Source organism: Sphaerodactylus townsendi, linkage group LG10 (assembly GCF_021028975.2).
Source record: "Sphaerodactylus townsendi isolate TG3544 linkage group LG10, MPM_Stown_v2.3, whole genome shotgun sequence".
In the NCBI taxonomy this organism is placed as follows: Eukaryota; Metazoa; Chordata; class Lepidosauria; order Squamata; family Sphaerodactylidae; genus Sphaerodactylus; species Sphaerodactylus townsendi.
The window spans coordinates 77606817-77626842 of NC_059434.1; the positions used below are offsets into that span (position 1 = coordinate 77606817).

A 20026-nucleotide genomic window follows, 5' to 3' on the forward strand; every position below is an offset into this window, starting at 1 on the left:
ATCTTATGAAGCAGGCGCTAGCAAAGAGCTCGGGGAGATATTTACACCCTCCAGCAGATGATCCATGGTACGTACAATAGAAAGGGTGTGTGCAACAGAAGTCACCAAACAATTATTTGCACACAATAAGGCTAGCCGTCATAGACTTTATAACTTGTGAATTTACTAAGTCTTCAATATATACATTTATGGGGCTGTATCTCAGTAGTCCCCCCAATTCACCTCCAAGTACTTCTCTCATACAGACATACATACATTCATAAGCACTAGTCAACACCTCTACAATTGCTTCCTTAATCTCTACAGCAGTGATGGCGAACCTTTTTGAGACCGAGTGCCCAAATTGCAACCCAAACCCCACTTATTTATCGCAAAGTGCCAACCCGGCAATTTAACCTGAATGCTGAGGTTTTAGTTTAGAAAAAATTGGTTGGCTCCCTCTTCCTCCGCCCCACCCGTTCGAGCAGGGGCCAGCCCGCTCTAGCCTCCAGCAAGTCCTGTGCGCAATGCTCTGTGCCTCTCTAGCATCTCTGTCTCCTTTGCGCCCACCCCTCGGGCAGCATTCACCCGGAGCACAGGCACCAGGCCCGCCAGCCGAGTCCTCCTTCCTCACCGCAGTGCGCGCATGTCGTGCTCAGTGGCCTAGGCCAGCCTAGATGTGTGTGTGGGGGGGGGGGTGATTTTCTGCCCCCCACATGACGAACTCTGTGTGCGCGTGCCCACAGAGAGGGCTCCGAGTGCCACCTCTGGCACCCATGCCATAGGTTCGCCATCACTGCTCTACAGGGATAGCTGTTAACTTAATATTGAACACCCAACACGAGTGGCCAGCTTCTGGATACGTTCTGGCTTCGACAAGTCTTCGGAGGCTCACTGGCTCACTGACATGTGGTGTTTTCAACGTTGGTCAATAGGTCACATAAGTCACATATAAAATGGTTCTTGCAAAAATAAAGTCAGGCTTCATTTGTCTCTGCAGCGCTTTCTCATGCGGCCAAAATGTCTTACAAGCCTGCGAAGACTTGTAGAAATGTTACTAGTACTTATGAATGGACTTGTTACTGTATGAGAGAAATACTTGAAGGTGCATTGGGGCACTGCTGAGATACAGCTCCACAACCATAATATGTTATAGATTTAGTCACAAGTTATGCAGTCTATGACTGCTAGCTTTATTGTGCGCAAATCACTGTTTGTTTAGCACCAGCAGATAAGAGCGGCCTTGAGAGACCAATGGTTTGATTCAGCAGAAGGCTGCTTCCCATGGTCTTCTTCCCATAATCCTTGTCAGGCAGGTGGGGCAGAGAGAGAGTCTTGAGAGAACTGCGGCTAGCCCAAGATCACCCGGCAGGAATGTAGGAGTGTGGAAACACATCTGGTTCACCAAATAAGCCTCCGCCACTCAGCTGGAGGAGTGGGGAATCAAACCTGGTTCTCCAGATTAGAATCCACCTGCTCTTAGCCACTACACCACGCTGGCTCTCAAGGCACAGAGGGCAAGGCTTTTGTAGCAATGAGAGTATTACATTTTATAGTATGTGTGTATAGTACACATGTGCAGTTTACAGAATTTAAAAAAGGTGGCTGTATATGGCTGCTGGGTGAACAGGTGAGATTCTGGGCTACTCTTGAGGGTCTAACCCACAGACTGAAGACCCTTTTGCCAAGCAAAACCACACATCTTTGCTTATTCTGTGTCGCTTTCTCCGGTTCTCCTAATTCCCAGAGGACGGCAGAGAACTTTGTGGCTATCAGCATGCTACTGGACCTGAACAAAGGAGGTTTATCAACAAGAGAATTAGGAAGGATTCTGTGCTCTCACGTACTTGTTATGGTAATAAATGGTGCCAGACAGCGCCCTCACAAGGATCCGGGAGCACGTTAGGTGGACCACGTCACTCAGCCGATTTTTGATTCTACAAGACAGTAGCATCCATGCATGAGAAGGGTTCGGGAAGTTTGTTAGAATGGTACAAGATAACCACCACCCCGAAGTTGCAGCCACTGTTTATTATGTAATACACCACCAAAAGCTGCAATTCTAAGAAGACTTTTCTCGGAGTGAGCCCTGTTGACTAAAATGGGACTCGTTTCTGTGCAGGCCTGCTTAACTCCAGGGGTCAGGTCTACCCACAGAACAGAAGGGTAATATAAAAAGACGAGAGGTTGCGGAGGGGCTGTGACTCAGTGTTAGAGCATCTGCTTATCACACAGACGGTCCCAGGTTCAATACCCAAACTCTCCAGTTAAACGGCTCAGGTAGAGGCGGTGACGTGGGGAAAAAATTCTACCTGAGACCCTGGAGCTGCTGCTGCCAGTCTGAATAGATAATACTGACGGTGAGAGACCAGGGTCAGATTCAGTATAAGTCAGCTTCGTACGTTCAAGGATCCTCCCCAAAAATTCGGGACAACCACCGAAACAATGCGCTTCCTGGAATCTAGATACCAAACTAGTACAATTTTTTTTGAAGTGCATCTCCTCCTCAGTTGAAACACCCCAATGTGAACCCCAATCTCCTTTTCATTGTTTTGAAGGGTATCCCCTCAAAAAGGCTAAGTGCAGTGGGGATCCTGAGATAAATCATAGAATCATAGAGTTGGGAGAGACCCCAAGGGCCATCAAGTCTAACCCCCTGCAATGAAGGAACACACAATTGAAGCACTCCTGACAGATGGCCATCCAGCCTCTGTTTTAAAACCTCCACAGAAGGAGACTCCACCACACTCCGAGGTAGTGCATTCCACTGTCGAACAGCCCTTACTGTCAGGAAGTTCTTCCTGATGTTTAGCTGGGATCTCTCTTCCTTCACCTTGAACCCATGACTCCTGGTCCTAGTCTCAGAGTCATGGGTTCAAGGTGAAGAAAATGTCAGAGTGTGTGTCTGGTCTGCCATGCCCAGAGCACATTCCAGCAGAGAGGCAGGGGAGTCACTGTAATACATAAAGCATTGACATTCCCCCAGCTCCAAGGCATGCCTTATGTAATCATATCCCTGGCTTCAAGGGATACTTTATCAAGGCAATGAGAACCAATTTCCAGCTGCAGACAGTCAAGCGACGCTTAAATATCGTCAACCCAGTCCAGTTATCCATAAAGGAAGACTAACATCTGATCCACCCAGGACAAGTAATTGAACCTATTTTCACGTCCAGTACTTTATCAATATGCTAAAACCAGTCAACGATCATGGTACCTTTCCCTTTTAACCTTCCCACCATATTTTGACAGCAGTTTCCTTCAAACTGGCCAGACAAATTCAAACTTCGCATTTTGGGCCACTCCTGACCCTGGGAAAGGGAGGCCCCATGTTTAGGTGGGAGTTTCTCAAACCAGGATTGGAAGTTGGCTTATTAACCACAGTTAACATTGAGTAACACACTTAGAGTTGTTACAATTAGTGAAGCAGAGTGGCCGCTTGCATTCAGACAATCGAACCAACCAGTTCTAAAATAATCTGTGGTTTCATAGACACAATACAACACAATATATCGACCAGTTAACCCATGGTTCCACACAATTCCTTCCTGTGTACACTATTAGCAGTGGGTGATTTTAGACATGAGTAGAAATTCTCCTGTAAGTTACACATTCCATATTGTTCCAAGAGTAAGACAAAACACACAGCTCCTATGGGAATAACCTTTAGGGGCTTATTTTAGCAGCATCTGTTTCTTCTGACATGGGGCTTTCTTTGGAGTTCATCTACAACACCTTGAGGGCTTCTAATCTCCTCCCCAATTCTGTGTAGAATATAGTCTGCTCTCACATGCGTGCGAACACATAGTCCCTGCAGCTACACATATTTCAATTTGCCATTAGCTTTCTTTCAATTTGAGTTAAAAGGCTGGCAAAATGAACATCTCATCACAGTCAATTAGGGATCTGAGGTAAAATCAGCACGTCATGTTCCAATATAAAGTGGGCTGCCAGCACCACATTTGCTTGACTAAACTATTTTTTATAGTTGATTTTTATTAGTTTTGTAACACTACAACCACTGCATCATCTAACACAGAAGGGAGATCACAAGTGAAGCAGTCACTCCAAACTACATACACAACAGAGGAGCACACTACATACAACTACACTACATGCGTACATACATACATACCTGCCATATCTCACTTCTAATCTTATCTGTATTATAATGCATTTTTAGTTTGCATCAAGACCAACAAACTTCGATTCTATTTTTTTACTAATTCATTTCTCAATATCTTAGGAATATCTTAGAAAGGGGGGGGGGGGGAGAGAGACCCAAACTTATCTCCATAACTTGTATCCCACAATTGAAGGCTATTTATCTTAACTATCATAATCCCTTGACTGAACCTTTAAGCTGACTTTAGTGACAGTTGGCTGGTGGGAAGAACCTAAGAATGCCGAATTTGGAATGTGAATCATTGAATCTGCACATATCAACAAGGTGAAGCAAGGTAAACAGCTTTGTCAAAGATTTTCACGGCCGGAATCACTGGGGTGCTGTGTGGTTTCCGGGCTGTATGGCCGTGTTCTGGCAGCATTCTCTCCTGACGTTTTGCCTGCATCTGTGACTGGCATCATCAGCCGTGTTCTAGCAGCATTCTCTCCTGACGTTTCGCCTGCATCTGTGGCTGGCATCTTCAGGGGATCCTCTGAAGATGCCAGTCACAGATGCAGGTGAAACGCCAGGAGAGAATGCTGCCAGAACACGGCCATACAGCCCAGAAACCACACAGCACCCCAAGGTAAACAGCTGCTGTTGTACAGTGTATGTGTGTATATGACCTGTGGACCAAAAGCCAGCTGCTACACATTTTCTGACTCTTGAATTGGGCCACTATGTAGCCAGAAAAACTAACTTGGGTGGCTTTGTAATAGCCTGTGAAATCTTACATGTCTATAAGGAATAGCTGTTCTTTGCTCTATTGCTAAGGACGGATCTATACATTGTTGGGCACTGGAGTTCACTTCCCAGAATGCCCTGCTCACATCAGAAACATCCAGTTGTGAAGGACTACTCGAATAGAATGGAATAATACCAATTATGCTATCCAATTGTGTGTAGACGCAGCTCCATCCATCCTTCTCTTTAAAAAGAGAAACACGATTTATTTACAACATCAAACACCTACATCTGTTTGTATTGTTTGACCACCCACAATTCAAAATGGCGCCTCACATTGTAGCAAAAGTCAACATGAGGAGAAATGGAAGGTTGTGGAATAGGAGCCAGTGGGGGAGAAAAATAGAGCTGATCAGGAAGGGAAGGACGTAGAGCCAGAAGGAAATGCAATTTCCTCTCCCCTGCAAGTCCCTCCCTTGTCTCTTCCTACTTTTCATCACTTCCTATTAATTTATATCCTTCTTTTCTCTCCTGAAGAAGAAGAAGAAGAAGAAGAAGAAGAAGAAGAAGAAGAAGAAGAAGAAGAAGAAGAAGAAGAAGAAGAAGAAGAAGAAGAAGAAGAAGAGGAGGAGGAGGAGGAGGAGGAGGAGGAGGAGGAGGAGTTTGGATTTATATCCCCCCTTTCTCTCCTGCAGGAGACTCAAAGGGGCTGACAATCTCCTTGCCCTTCCCCCCTAACAACATACACCCTGTGAGGTAGGGGGGGCTGAGAGAGCTCCGAGAAGCTGTGACTAGCCCAAGGTCACCCAGCTGGCGTGTGTGGGAGTGCACAGGCTAATCTGAATTCCCCAGATAAGCCTCCACAGCTCAGGCGGCATAGCGGGGAATCAAACCTGGTTCCTCCAGATTAGATACACGAGCTCTTAACCTCCTACGCCACTGCTGCTCCTAAAGGAGATTACACCGGTTTCTTCCATTTTATCTTCACAACCACCCTGTGAGGTAAGTTAGTTTGAGAGTGTGTGGCTGGTTCAAGATCACCCAACAAGCTTCCATGGCAGAGTGAGGATTAGGGTGGGGTATAAAGTTAATAAAATAAAATAAATAAAACCACCACTACACCTCACTGGCTCTCCAACTCACAAATGCAGCCGCACCTCATGAGGCTGTGCATGACAGCATTCTAGGAAAACATGCATACACCCTTCTGGAGTAAAGCACACCTCAGTGATGCCATCACTGATGCGTAAGATTTGCATAAGGCAAGTCAAACCTTAATTCTCCTATTTGTAAACTCTTCTACTCCCAGAAGAAACCAACCAGTGTGAAGGAGATCTACTTACTCACTATTTGGCAGCTTTCCCACAAGGGTAGTACCTACGATCATGGAAAGGATCCCAATGGTTGCCAAGCAGACGCTAGGAGGGGAAAAAAGAGAAAAGTCAAGAATAATTATTGATGGGTAACCAGGGGATCCCAACTGGAGGGTCGTCGAGTAGGTTGCAACTTGAGAAGCCATCCTGCAAGTTTCTGCTCAGATGAGCGAACCTTCTGTGGACTATAATTCTTGTCTTTTCTTTCTGCCTTAGCCTCAAGTAGGCTTATAAAAATGAAGAAGAAGAGGAGGAGGAGTTTGGATTTATATCCCCCTTTCTTTCCTGTAAGGAGACTCAAAGGAGTTTACAATCTCCTTTCCCTTCCCTCCTCCCACAACAAACACCCTATGAGGTGGGTGGGGCTGAGAGAGCTCCGAAGAACTGTGACTAGCCCAAGGTTACCCAGCTGGCATGTGTTGGAGGGCACAAGCTAATCTGGTTCACCAGATAATTCTCCACAGCTCAACTGGCAGAGCAGGGAATCAAACCCGGTTCTCCAGATTATAGTGTACCTGCTCTTAACCACTATACCATGCTGAGCTCTGTTGAATGAAAGATACCAAATTCGGCCTTAAGCTGTGCTGTATTTAGCTTGGATTGGCCATGCCCTGCTCAGACGGCACAAAGGAGCTGCTTCAGTTTGCTTCAAGTAGGCTTTTTGCCCCTCGCCAGTTAAAAAGGGGGTCAATGACTGTATCTTAGCCCAGCAAACATTCCTGCTGTTTTCTAATTAGTAGCAGTTTTGCTGCTGACTTCAGCGCGGAGGGTAGTGCCCCACTTTCTCTTGACACCTTAATCTTATTTTGCACTGAACTGCTCATTAGAAATGAGCGCATCCTCAAGTCCATGACTCACAAGTTGTGAGCAATGCTTTAGAAATCATAACACGGCAGACATGTTTTCAACCTCACATTCAACCCCAGAAAGTACATGTTCTGGCTTGGAGCCCACCAAAAATTACTGCTGGTGGAAAGATTTCCATCAGCAGAGTGTGATGTTTCTGTCTCCCCATTCTGGTTGCAGCCCAATCTCACACCCCACACACATACACAGATACACAAAATCACTGTTTCAGATGGATGATGGACACTGTACAAAAGGGGAATTGAAGAGATGCAGCAGGAAGGAAGGAAGGAAGGAAGGAAGGAAGGAAGGAAGGAAGGAAGGAAGGAAGGAAGGAAGGAAGGAAGGAAGGAAGGAAGGAAGGGAGGAAGGAAGGAAGGAAGGAAGGAAGGGAGGAAGGAAGGAAGGAAGGAAAGGGGGGGAGGGAGGGAGGGAGGGAGGGAGGGAAGGGGAGGGAGGAAGGAAAAGGAAGGGAGGAAGGAAGGAAGAAAGGAGGGAGGGAGGAGGGAAGGAAGGAAGGAAGGAGGGAAGGAAGGAAGGAAGGAAGGAAGGAAGGAAGGAGGGAAGGGAAGGGAAGGAAGGAAGGAAGGAAGGAAGGGAAGGAAGGAAGGAAGGAAGGGAAGGAAGGAAGGGAAGGAAGGAAGGAAGGAAGGAAGGAAGGAAGGAAGGAAGGAAGGAAGGAAGGAAGGAAGGAAGGAAGGAAGGAAGGAAGGAAGGAAGGAAGGAAGGAAGGAAGGGGAATATCACCATTTCTGTTCTGTTAATAGAGACGTTCGGTAGGATCCAACCCCTTGTGATCAAAAACCAAATCACCAATCCCTGTAACCATTACTATAACGGTTGCAATATAATACTCAGAGTCTACCTGTTCTGCAAAACTCCCTTTCAGAGTAAACAGGACAGCGTACTGATTCAGAAGTTTGTTAGAAACAGTCTAAAAATGATTGGGTTCAGCCCCCAGTTCTTGGGAACCTGTCAATGTTGGAAGAGAACAGGCACAGTGCAGCACTAAGTTCTGACATAAGGTCCACTACTAGGTTTAAAGCTTTTTTAAAAAGTGTTTGGAATGAGTTCTTAAGATACGACAGAGAGAGAAAAGGGTTCTGCTAAATGAGAGGTTAAAAGAGGAAGTGGAACGATTCTGGTCTACATAGGATCCCCATCCATCTATCCTGAAAGAGATAAGGAACAGAGTTTCTGACAGTTCGGCTCTTTTCCACGCGACGAGTAATAAACTTTTAGTCCACTTTAAATGCATTTCAGTGATCGTCTGCAAGTAGATTTTGCTGTTCCACACAGTGAAATCCATTAGCAGAGTGTCGAAAGTGCATTATTCAAGCGTGTGAGATTGAAACTGCTCAGAAAAAGATAAGCACTCTGATGTCTACTTGGAGTACGATGTCATCTCTTACTACATACGGAGTCAGCAAAAGATGAGAGCTTGTAGATCTAAAAGGACATCTCTGAAGAGGTCACTCGAGAAAAGGCTGCAAAAGGCCTTTCCCGTTTACACTAATGGAACGCATGCTATGGAAGAGGTCTCAGGAACCAGGCAGGTCACACACAGAGGCCTTCAACTCATGAGCTGTCACCTGTTTCTGGGCTTCCGACAGCTGGACTACCCCCAGCAACAATCTTCCACACTATATACGTCTCTGCCATTGTGAGCAAAACTCACCGAAGAGGGAGCAAGAGGCAGTACCTCACGAAGACCCCAATAACCCACACCACAGTTAGCCGTAAACTGATGTAGTGGAAGTTGACGTTGGTCCTGGTGAGGAGGTTCCAAGAGACCAGCTCCTCCGACGTGAATCGTTGGGTGACCTCGTCTTCCACAATGGCCTCGAGGCCCTTTTTGCAGTAATAAAAAGCGTCGGAGAGTTCAAAGTCCCCTCGGCGCAGACCCGCGATCGCCTGCTCCATTGTGGTGAGATCTCTCTGTATGATAACTGCAGAGCAAGAAAACATATATTTATTTAAAGCCACGATAAGATTTTTAAAAAGAAAAAAAATGAAATGGAGGCTAAAACGATGATATTAGGCAATGTATTGTCGAAGGCTTTTATGGCCGGAATCACTAGGGCGTTGTGGGTTTTCTGGGTTGTATGGCTGCGTTCCAGTAGCATTTTCTCCTGATGTTTTGCCTACATCTGTGGCTGGCATCTTCAGATCCTCTGAAGAGGCCAGCCACAGATGCAGGTGAAACGTCAGGAGAAAATGCTACTGGAACCCCGCCATACAACCCGGAAAACCCACAAAAACCCTTATGATATTAGTCTTTTTGCCCAAAAAATTCTTTAAAGTCTCAGGAGAACATTTTCCAGTATTTGGTAACAGCAACCAGAGTATTACTCAACACAAAACGGAAGGCAGAAGAATATCCCAGTCAAGAGAACCAGGGAAGTAAACAAATGAAATATGCAATAATGGCAAAATAAACAAATTTTGTGAATAAGCAACCAACCGAAGAATTTGAACACAAATGGAAAGCATATTATACATATTATTTTAAAAAGAAATAATGGTGAAAAGTGAAGGATATTATTGGAATGACATAAATTTTCATTAACCCTGATGATATGTAGGCTGAAAGGGGGTTAAAGGGGAAATATCAAATGATCCGGTTATGAAAAATGATAATCTCAGTATAATCTTCACTTTGTAAGAATTTTTTTTAGAAAGTTACAACAGAAGCTCCTTAGATATTGTTCCTTATATATAGAATACATTGTTCCTTATATATAGAATAGAGGAGCAGCAGTGGCGTAGGAGGTAAAGAGCTCGTGTATCTAATCTGGAGGAACCGGGTTTGATTCTCCGCTCTGCCGCCTGAGCTGTGGAGGCTTATCTGGAGAATTCAGATTGGCCTGTGCACTCCCACACACGCCAGCTGGGTGACCTTGGGCTAGTCACAGCTTCTCAGAGCTCTCTCAGCCCCACCCACCTCACAGGGTGTTTGTTGTGAGGGGGGAAGGGCAAGGAGATTGTAAGCCCCTTTGAGTCTCCTACAGGAGAGAAAGGGGGGGGTATAAATCCAAACTCTTCTTCTTCTTCATGATTGGTAATTGTCTTTTGATTGTTATAAAATATGTTTAATATGGTTTTGTTTCTTAGTTCCTAGATCTAACTGTAACTTAGATTCAATTCTGGTATCTTTTTTCTGGTTTTTAAAAAATTTCTATTAATAAAAAATTAATAATTAAAAAAGATACTTAAGCCAGGCAGAAGTAGAGCAGCAGTCCCTTGGGCATTTTCAAAGGAACGCCTAGTCCCATTTTTGTGTTTAATTTATGCCCGGTATTGAAGAAAGACAGTGGGCAATGTACTGTCCTTGGAGGACTGGCATCAGAATGGAATCATTTGCCTCTGAAAGTCACATGAGCCACTCATATGGTTGGGGGGGGGGGGTGTCTGTGACTCAGTGGCAGAGCCTCTGCTTTGGATTCAGAAGGACCCAGGTTCGATCTCCGGCATCTCCAGTTTAAAGGGCCAGAAGGCAGGTGACATGAAAGATCTCTACCTGAGAACCCCAGAGAGCCACTGCCAGTCTAAGTGCAGAAGACTGTCCTTCATGGACCAGGACCTGATTCAGTATAAAGCAGCTTCACCATGTTCATAATTAGGGGGGAGGGGCTTATATTCCACACATGGATTAATTCATCATCATGAGTCAGTGGGAGAGAGCTGCCCCTTAAGGACATTGTGGGAAGTGCACTTGCCATCCATTAGCCAATAGCCAGCTTTGACAGAGAAGTGGGGGGGGCTTGCTGGTTGGGGGATCACATCACGTATTGGAAGTTCACCAGGCACTGCAGCAGATGTAGTCATTTGGTGGGTCAACCTTTCCAACTCCACTCAGAAGAAGAGGAGCTTGGATTTATACCGCCGCCCGCCTTTCTCTCCTGTAAGGAGACTCAAAGGGGCTGACAATCTCCTTTCCCTCCCCCCCCCCACAACAAACACCCTGTGAGGTAGGTGGGGCTGAGAATGCTCCAAAGAACTGTGACTAGCCCAAGGTCACCCAGCTGGCATGTATTGGAATGCACAAATTAATCTGGTTCACCAGATAAGCCTCCACTGCTCAAGTGGCAGAGCGGGGAATAAGAACATAAGAACAAGCCAGCTGGATCAGACTAGAGTCCATCTAGTTCAGCTCCCTGCCACTCACAGTGGCCCACCAGGTGCCTTTGGGAGCTCACGTGCTGGATGTGAAAGAAATGGCCTTCTGCGGCTGTTGCTCCCGAGAACCTGATCTGTTAAGGCATTTGCAATCTCAGATCTCAGGAATCAAACCCAGTTCTTCAGATTAGAGTGCAGCTGCTCTTAACCACTACACCACGCTGCCTCTCAGCTACATGCGCATGTCAGGAAGTCGGATGGCAGAAAAGAAAGAAGCCAGAGTCATGACCTCTCAACCGTCGAGGTCAGGACCATGGACAGCAGAACAAGAGGGTCGGGCCCAACCCCAAACACAAGGAGATGCACCCTAATGAGGTTAAAAACAAAGGTCACAGCCACCAGGGAACCTTGTCAGTGGGCATACAAAGAGACAGAGGAGACAGGGCACCCTCGGTCCCTACTTGGCCATTTTCTGCAGGAACTTAAGACCTTTGGAATGTGTTGCCTAGAGAAGAGAGCAAATCACCAATGAGTTTGGGGGTAGGGAGGAATGTAAGAGGTAATTGTTCCAAAGGGCATTTGGAACCTGCCTCGCTCCTGTATTGCTTAATCCTTTCTGCTGTTGCATTGCAGGTTTCAGAGTTTGTGTTTTACTTTATCAGCGCAAGCAGGCTTTAAGCATTTGCCAGGGAAGTGCTGACAGCCAGCGTGGTAAAGTGGTTAAGAGCAAGCCTGGAGAACCGGGTTTGATTCCCCATTCCTCCACCTGAGTGGCAGAGTCTTATCTGGTGAACCAGATTTGTTTCCGCACTCCTACATTCCTGCTGGTTGGCCTTGGGCTAGTCACAGTTCCCTCCAAATTCTCTCAGCCCCACCTGCCTCACAAGTTGTGGAGAGAGGAAGGGAAAGGAGTTTGCCTTAAGTTTGCTTAACAGGAGAGAAAGAAGGGGTATAAATCCAAACTCTTCTTCTTCTGCTTGCTGCTTTCGCATGCAATGAATAATGTGTTTTCAATGTATGTTAGAAATTGTTCGCAATTGGAAGAGCATGAACGCACATGGGGAACAGCATTGAATCCATTTGCATTCTGAATGTGGGACAGCCTGCAGCCTGATTTACCATTTCAGCCAGAACTAGGCCTCGAGAAGTTAGAAAGAATCGTCCCTGAAGAAGGCTGTGCGGTCTGACCTCCATTTCTGAGTGCTCCAAGAAACTGTCTCACATTCACCCGTTACCATAACACCCTGGCACAGAGGGGGAAGGGCTTATTCACAGGTATCCCTTCCTGTGTGCCAGCCAGGCGCTGCAGAGATGGGGAGCCCATTCTCCGGCAACAGCCAGGTCTCCCTACAAGAATTGTTTTCCGGTTCTTATGCTCTCAGGATGCTTGCCGCATCAGCACATTTTTTTAGCTGAACAGACAAGGAAGAACGTGTCCTCAACACGATACAGTCGCCCTGCTGAATGGATGCTCCTGTTCAGCCATGGCCTCCCCGGATTATCTTAACCCAGATACTCCCTTCTGTAACTAACTTCTTCTGACCACCTTACAATGCACTCCATTGTTGCTCAAACAATCCGTCCAGACACCTCCCAGAGGTTGTCCTAACATCCCCCAAAGGTCCTGACACCCCCAGAGGTAGTTCTTCACCCTATAGGGAGCAGCAGTGGCATAGGAGGTTAAGAGCTCGTGTATCTAATCTGGAGGAACTGGGTTTGATTCCCAGCTCTGCCGCCTGAGCTATGGAGGCTTATCTGGGGAATTAAGATTAGCCTGTGCACTCCCACAAACACCAGCTGGGTGACCTTGGGCTAGTCACAGCTTCCCGGAGCTCTCTCAGCCCCACCTACCTCACAGGGTGTTTGTTGTGAGGGGGGGAAGGGCAAGGAGATTGTAAGCCCCTTTGAGTCTCCTGCAGGAGAGAAAGGGGGGATATAAATCCAAACTCTTCTTCTTCTCTTCTATAAGTATCCTACTCTCTAAAGGACCAACTGCCCAGTGCCAATGACATCTTTCTATCTTTGTTGTTGTGCCCAACAAGTTGCACCCCCCTGGAACCAAACACTGGCCATTTGGCTCTGAACCCTGGATCTTCTTCACGTGGCGATCAGGTCATATTACCCATATATCCCATACCCCTTCCTATTCCGAATCTATTTTCCAACCTATCTATAGCTTAGGAACTCTGTGTGTGTGTGTGTGTGTGTGTGTGTGTGTGTGTGTGTGTGTGTGTGTGTGTGTGTGTGTGTGTGTGTGTGTGTGTGTGTGTGTGTGTGTGTGTGTTGCATTGTGTGTATATTGCATTGAATCAAATGCTTGTGAACCTCTTATTCCTACAATAAAGACTGTCAAATTTATATTATATTCCTCTCTGTGGATTTTCTTCTAACTGCTGATCTTCGTATACCCTGATATTAAAGATCCCTTACCCAAGCCTCTCACAATATTAACAAGCAGTCTGCTCTGAGCTAATGTTCCCCACATTATTGAGAGACTCTGTATCCACCCTGGGTAACACTCCTGCTCTTCGCCCTCAGCCTCTGACACTTTCCTGCCTCAGCAGAAACTCACTTCTTGTCCCCACTGTTAGGGGTCAGTGTGATGTAGTGGTTAAAAGCAGGTGCACTCTAATCTGGAGAACCAGGTTTGATTCCCCACTCTGCCACTTGAGCTGTGGAGGCTTATCTGGATGAACCAGAGTAGCTTGTGCACTCCAACACATGCCAAGCTGGGTGACCTTAGGCTAGTCACAATTCTTTGGAGCTCTCTCAGCCCCACCCACTTCACAGGGTGTTTGTTGTGGGTGGGGGGAAGGGAAAGGAGATTGTCAGCCCCTTTGAGTCTCCTTGCAGGAGAGGAAGGGGGGGGATTTAAATCCAAACTCTTCTTCTTCTTTGGAAAAAGCTGAAGCCAATTAGGCCAAGCATTCACCTAGTGATCCAGTGCCCTGAGCCTACACGCCAAATCTTGATCTCCACAGAGATTGTAGAAACAGAGCAGTTAACGCCTGAACTTTGTCCACACCAGGGAAGCCCAAATGAAAGTATGAAATCGTTCACGACCAAGTCCAATGTTATTCTTTTATTCCGTGGAGGCCAGGGGGACACTGAGATAACAAAGCTCTTGGATAAGCACTCCGCTTTCTAGATTAAAGCAGCGACGTCACTGACCCCGGGGCAAACAGCCGGCTTAAACGGCACCTACCTGTCTGTATCTTCACCTGCCAAACGATTTATCCTAATGTATGCTGTTCAATATTAAACAGGCCCAGCCTTCCCCGTCCAGGAAGAACCGTGCAAATTGGATTTTGGTCTGCTCTGTAGCCTGACCCCTGCTAGGAGGGAGGGGAGAAAACCCTACAGATCACTCAAGCTTTCCTGATGTAATACAAGCCCCCACCCCCCCACCCCCAGTAATGCCAGCCCAGCAGCTTCAGAGAACAATACAATCCTTCAAGCCAACAGCTGGTGGAGAGAGAAAGTCACATCACAGAGCCCGGCCTCAATGAATTATGCAGGAGCAGGCTGGCATTTAATGCGATACAGAGCTTAATGGGGACGCCGCCGCAGCATTAAGTCGCTCTGGGTCGCATTTATAGAGAAAGGCACACCACACTGACGGGAAAGTGAAAGTCCTAGGCTGAAGGGATGAAGAAATTGTCAGACGACTGCCTCCCTTCCCTTGTTAAGGAGAAGATCCTAGAACAGAATGCCCTTTTACATACAAACAACGTGAAACCTGCATCTCCTCTCTCTCCTCACCCCGGCCAGCCCCAGCCAACAGCCCAGTCGCACTGCAATTATTCCAACCACAGCAAAGGTGAAATCGCCATTTCACAACTGGGGTAAAAGGAAATTGCGTGAAGCGTTTGCCTTTCCTCACAGCAGGAGACGACAAAGTCCCCAAGGAGTCAGACAGAAGAGGGTGTTGCAACTGAAAACACCAACAACAGAATCGAGAATTGGTTGAGTAATCTATTTTTCAGCGCCACTGAGCTGATTAAATAAGGCTGTGCCTAGCCCAAAGCTTCCATATTTAATATCCTTCGGCCTCCCACAAATCTCTAACACAGGAATGCATTTCAACCCAAGTAAACAAAATGTGTAGAATATAAACAAACCCTGTTTTTCTTTGTAAGTTAATCGCCTTTGGGTTTTACAAGCATCCGCTGTTTGGATATAAATCTTCTTTTAAATTGGTACTGTATTTACACTTAAATGTTGGCTACCACCCTGAGCCTGTGAAAGGAAGGGCAGCATATATAAAACCAATAAATTAAATGAAAATCTGAACTAACGCCCATTAAAGCTTGCCTCCCACAATTAACTAAACCTTTAATTGATCCATCTACTCCAGGGGTAGGGAACCTGCGGCTCTCCAGATGTTCAGGAACTGCAATTCCCATCAGCCTCTGTCAGCATGGCCAATTGGCCATGCTGGTAGGGGCTGATGGGAATTGTAGTTCTTGAACATCTGGAGAGCCGCAGGTTCCCTACCCCTGATCTACTCATTAAGCCAATTAAAGTTTGCAGCCCTACTGGAAATCCAATCAGGAGGAGGAAAACATAAGCTAGTCGCTAGGACAGGGGTGGGCAATTATTTTTTCCATGGGGCCGCATAAGAAACAGAAAATATTGTGGAGTGCCGGGCCAAAAGACAGGGGGTGAGGCACTTTTGAAAGCCCCGCAGAAGCCGGCAGCCAAGGCTTCTGCAGGGCTTTCAAAGGCGCCTCGCTCCCCAGAACGGCAGGGGGGCCAGTCAGGATCATCCGGCGGGTCAGATGTGGCCCGCGGGCCGTATAATGCCCAGGTCTGTGCTAGAAGGAGGATTCTGTGTGACGCTCACCATTCCCAGAATGCCATTGGTTGGGTCTCGTGTTGCCAACACCCAGGTGGTGGCTGAAGATCTCCCAGAATTAGAACTGATCTCCAGGCTACAAAGATCAGTTTCCTGGGGACAAATGGCTGCTTTGGAGGGTGCAGTACACAGGTGTCCGACTCTGGCACTTCAGATGTTCATGGACTACAATTCCCATCAGCCCCTGCTGGCATGGCCAACTGGTTAGCCAGTAATTGTAGTCTATGAACATCTGAAGTGCCAGAGTTGGACACCCCTGGTGTACTATACGGCATTGTATTCTACTGAAATACCAGCCCTTTTCTCCAGTCCCCATCCTCACATTCTCCAGGTATTTCCTAACCCTGAAAGGACAAGCCTAATTGGCTCCAGCCAGCTTTTTCACTCAACCTTCTCTAACAAGACTTCTTATTGCAGAGCCAACCCAGATAGCTTTCTGGGCTTCCCGGTCAGTCGACTGTATGTACGAAACAAATGAAAATCACACTCTGTATGCTGAATTACAAACTTCAGCCCACACTGAATGAGTGCGAGATTTATTATAAACAAAACTCAGGATGAAAGGACTAGAGAATGAACAATGTATTTCAGTCTCTCACATCAAACGGTTAAAGAAACACATCCAAATGATTCCCATGTCCTTCCGAACACCTTGGGGCTGACTGAGTCTCACAATCTGAGTGGGGGAAAAATGCAGACCAAAAGTCTCATGCTGCCTACAATTCAGCAAAGGAAAAAAAACTGTGACTGAACAAACTCCCTTCACACAATAATAGTATAAAGGAAAAAGCACTTCAAAGCGCCCCTCAAGATGACAAGTTACCAGAATAACCTTGCTATCACACTCTTCAAGGGCTTGAAGTATAACTAAATTAGCTTCATGCTTTCTTCTTAAACAGTGGCAAAATGCTCAAGGTAAATTTCACAGGCTTTCAAGTGAGGACGGTGTGACTTGCAGATCAGTGGATGCCAGCTCTAGTGCTTTTTCCTTCACACTATTATTGTGTGAAGGCGGTTTGTTTCACCTCTAAGTGGTGATCAGACGCAGTGTTTTCTTCGCTGAATTGTAGCAAGTGTGAGACTTTTTGTTTGCATTTTTCCCACTCGGATTGTGAGGCACAGTCAGCACCAAGGAGTTTGGAAGAAGGTGGTTGTGTTTCTTCAATCCAAGAGAAGCAAATAGATGGGTTGCGCTATACTACATTCACCCTGAGTGTTGTTTACAATAAAACACTAGTCCAGTGTGGGCTAAATGGCAGTTTGTTCAGTAGTTCAGCATACAAAGTGTGATTTTCATTTGTTTCATACAGTCAGTCAGTTGACTGGGAAGCACCGGTGAAGACATGAGCTTGATTATTTATATATTTACATTTTACACTTCTACCCTGCCAAACTCCCAAGGGACTCGAGGCAGCTTACATATGTATAAAAATACAATAATATAAAAACATTACAAAAGAATAAACATTACAAACATTACTGGAGCACCTTCCATATGAGGAGAAGCTGCAGCGTTTGGGACTCTTTAGTTTGGAGAGGAGACGTCTGAGGGGGGATATGATTGAAGTCCATAAAATTATGCATGGGGTAGAAAATGTTGACAGAGAGAAATTTTTCTCTCTTTCTCACAATACTAGAACCAGGGGGCATTCATTGAAAATGCTGGGGGGAAGAATTAGGACTAATAAAAGGAAACACTTCTTCATGCAATGCATGATTGGTGTTTGGAATATGCTGCCACAGGAGGTGGTGATGGCCACTAACCTGGATAGCTTTAAAAGGGGCTTGGACAGATTTATGGAGGAGAAGTCAATCTATGGCTACCAATCTTGATCCTCCTTGATCTGAGATTGCAAAAGCCTTAACAGACCAGGTGCTCGGGAGCAACAGCCGCAGAAGGCCATTGCTTTCACCTCCTGCATGTGAGCTCCCAAAGGCACCTGGTGGGCCACTGCGAGTAGCAGAGAGCTGGACTAGATGGACTCTGGTCTGATCCAGCAGGTTTGTTCTTATGTTCTTATGTTCTTATTACAAAAGTATAAAAATTACCATTTATCTGTACCTCTCCACAGTGGTTGCAGATACCTGTGGACAGCAGGTATCACCTCCAGGCAGAGAATCCAAACTGGATCCTTCGAGTCACACACTTCCCCCCCCCCACCCAAACGTGGAACATCTGTGCCTGCAGAAGAGCTACGAACAATTGTTCTAAGCAATTTGCAGCTTTGCAAAGTTCCAAGGCCAAAAAACTGCAGGGGTGTTCAACTGCCTTGTTAAATTCCAGAATCGTAACCAGGCCTCCTTTTACGAGACTTATTTTGCAACCCCGAACAAACCTTCACTTCGATGCCTTCTGCTCCCAGGGCCAAAACAGGCACGACATGAAAATTCTGCACCTAGGAACTTCTGCAGATTTGTAAAAGCTGGCCTACATGACAGGGAAGAGAGGTACGTATGCCTAAAGCAGTTATTCTCTGCTCTTCCCCAGTAGCGCTGGAGGATTTTTCCAAAGCTAGGAGGAAAGAATTAAATGCTTTCTCTCATCTGTCAAATTAAAGGTCTGGGGCATTTGTGAACAAAGGGCGTGGATCTTGTGTTAGCCATGGAACTGTTATTGGTCCTCAAAATCCTCTTCCTTCTGCCCTGTACTAGTTTAAGATTTTAAGCCAGTGCCTGGGACAAATTCTCCATTGTAAGAAAACCAACTTACCATTTGAGCTGGGAATTTTCTGTATTTCTATCTGCTGCTCTCTTATCTCTCTCTGAATTCGCCGTGTGGCCCACTGTTCAGAAAGAAGGGGGGGGGGAAGCAAATGAGGTCATCTCTTAAAAGATATGTGCATAACATTGCAAATCCTTCTCCAATCATAACAATCCAAATGATCCTAAGAGGAAGTTATTGATCTTAAAAGTATTCTTCATACCAAAAAAAAACGCTTCAAAGGGAGAATCCAATGTGAAACTGCTGAGTTAGAATTCATTAATAAGTTCAAGACTCTTCCCGCCCGCCCGCCCACCCACCCATATTGACAAAGATCTGGAATTCCTCAACGTAGAGGAGGGACGCTCCATGCACCTGATGAAGGGAGTTCCAACACAAGAAAGATTATGCTACAGTTACTTCTGCTAACCTCCAACGGATTATTGTTTTCTTTTGCTCACTGTATATAAATTTCTCCACTTAGCAATGCAAAGCACAAAGCCTATGTGAATTATTCCAGTGTAACATACTTGTACTTCCTTGACGACCTCCTCTTCGAGTACTAAGCAGGACCTACCCTGCCTAGCTTCTGAGCCATTCAAGTCAGGGCTCAGGAATGTTTAATTAAAGTCATTTCATAGATGCACACAAAAGTCAGCCTGGCCTTGAGGGAAGTTGCTGAGCACCACACCCTCCAATAACAATACTGAAATGAATCTAACTATCGCCTGAATAATCTTCCTCCAACTTAAGTGGCTTTTAAGTGGCTCTTCCTCTACATGACAGCTTAAATATAGAGTTTTGCCCAAATGTCTGAGAATTATCCAGCGACACGCTGACATCATCCCTAGGAGTGGGGAGTGGCATCAGCGTGTCAGGACACTGTCCGTAAGCTCCCACATCCCAGCTTCCTGCCATTTTACCCTGACAGTCAGCTGAGTGTGAGTGAAAAGCAACCTCTGGCTTGGTAAGGTGAATTTCCTTCAGGGAGGCGAGACAAGGGAGGGCGAGAGGAGAAAGAGCTAAGAGAGAAGGCTTGGAAACCAGCAATTTGTGCAGCGATCTCCCCTTGTTTACAAAAAGGGAAAATACTACTGGGGCCACCTCTCATACTTTGAATCTCCTACTGTAGTAATGCACTGCTGACCCAGCAGCACCGTGGTAGAACGTTGGGACACCAACGGACCTACGGCCTTCTGGTCGCACCGCACCCCCACTCCTCAACCCCGTATGAGTCACGGGTCATGAACTATCTGGCTCAGTCACCGGGCGTCCCAGACAAAGGGACAATGATCTGCCCC

At 46.2% G+C, this 20026-nt stretch overlaps 1 protein-coding gene across 1 annotated transcript in view; it reads right to left on the minus strand.

The window, feature by feature from the left end:
• The window catches only part of GPAT3 (glycerol-3-phosphate acyltransferase 3), a 51386-nt gene that overhangs the window by 11410 nt on the left and 19950 nt on the right, over window positions 1-20026 (minus strand). The window contains exons 2-5 of the mRNA XM_048509998.1: window positions 18735-18807; window positions 8726-8996; window positions 6172-6246; window positions 1827-1916 (exon numbers count right to left, since the gene is read on the minus strand). Of these exons, the coding sequence (XP_048365955.1) occupies window positions 1827-1916; window positions 6172-6246; window positions 8726-8996; window positions 18735-18807 (509 nt within the window). The remainder of the gene's footprint in view (window positions 1-1826; window positions 1917-6171; window positions 6247-8725; window positions 8997-18734; window positions 18808-20026) is intronic.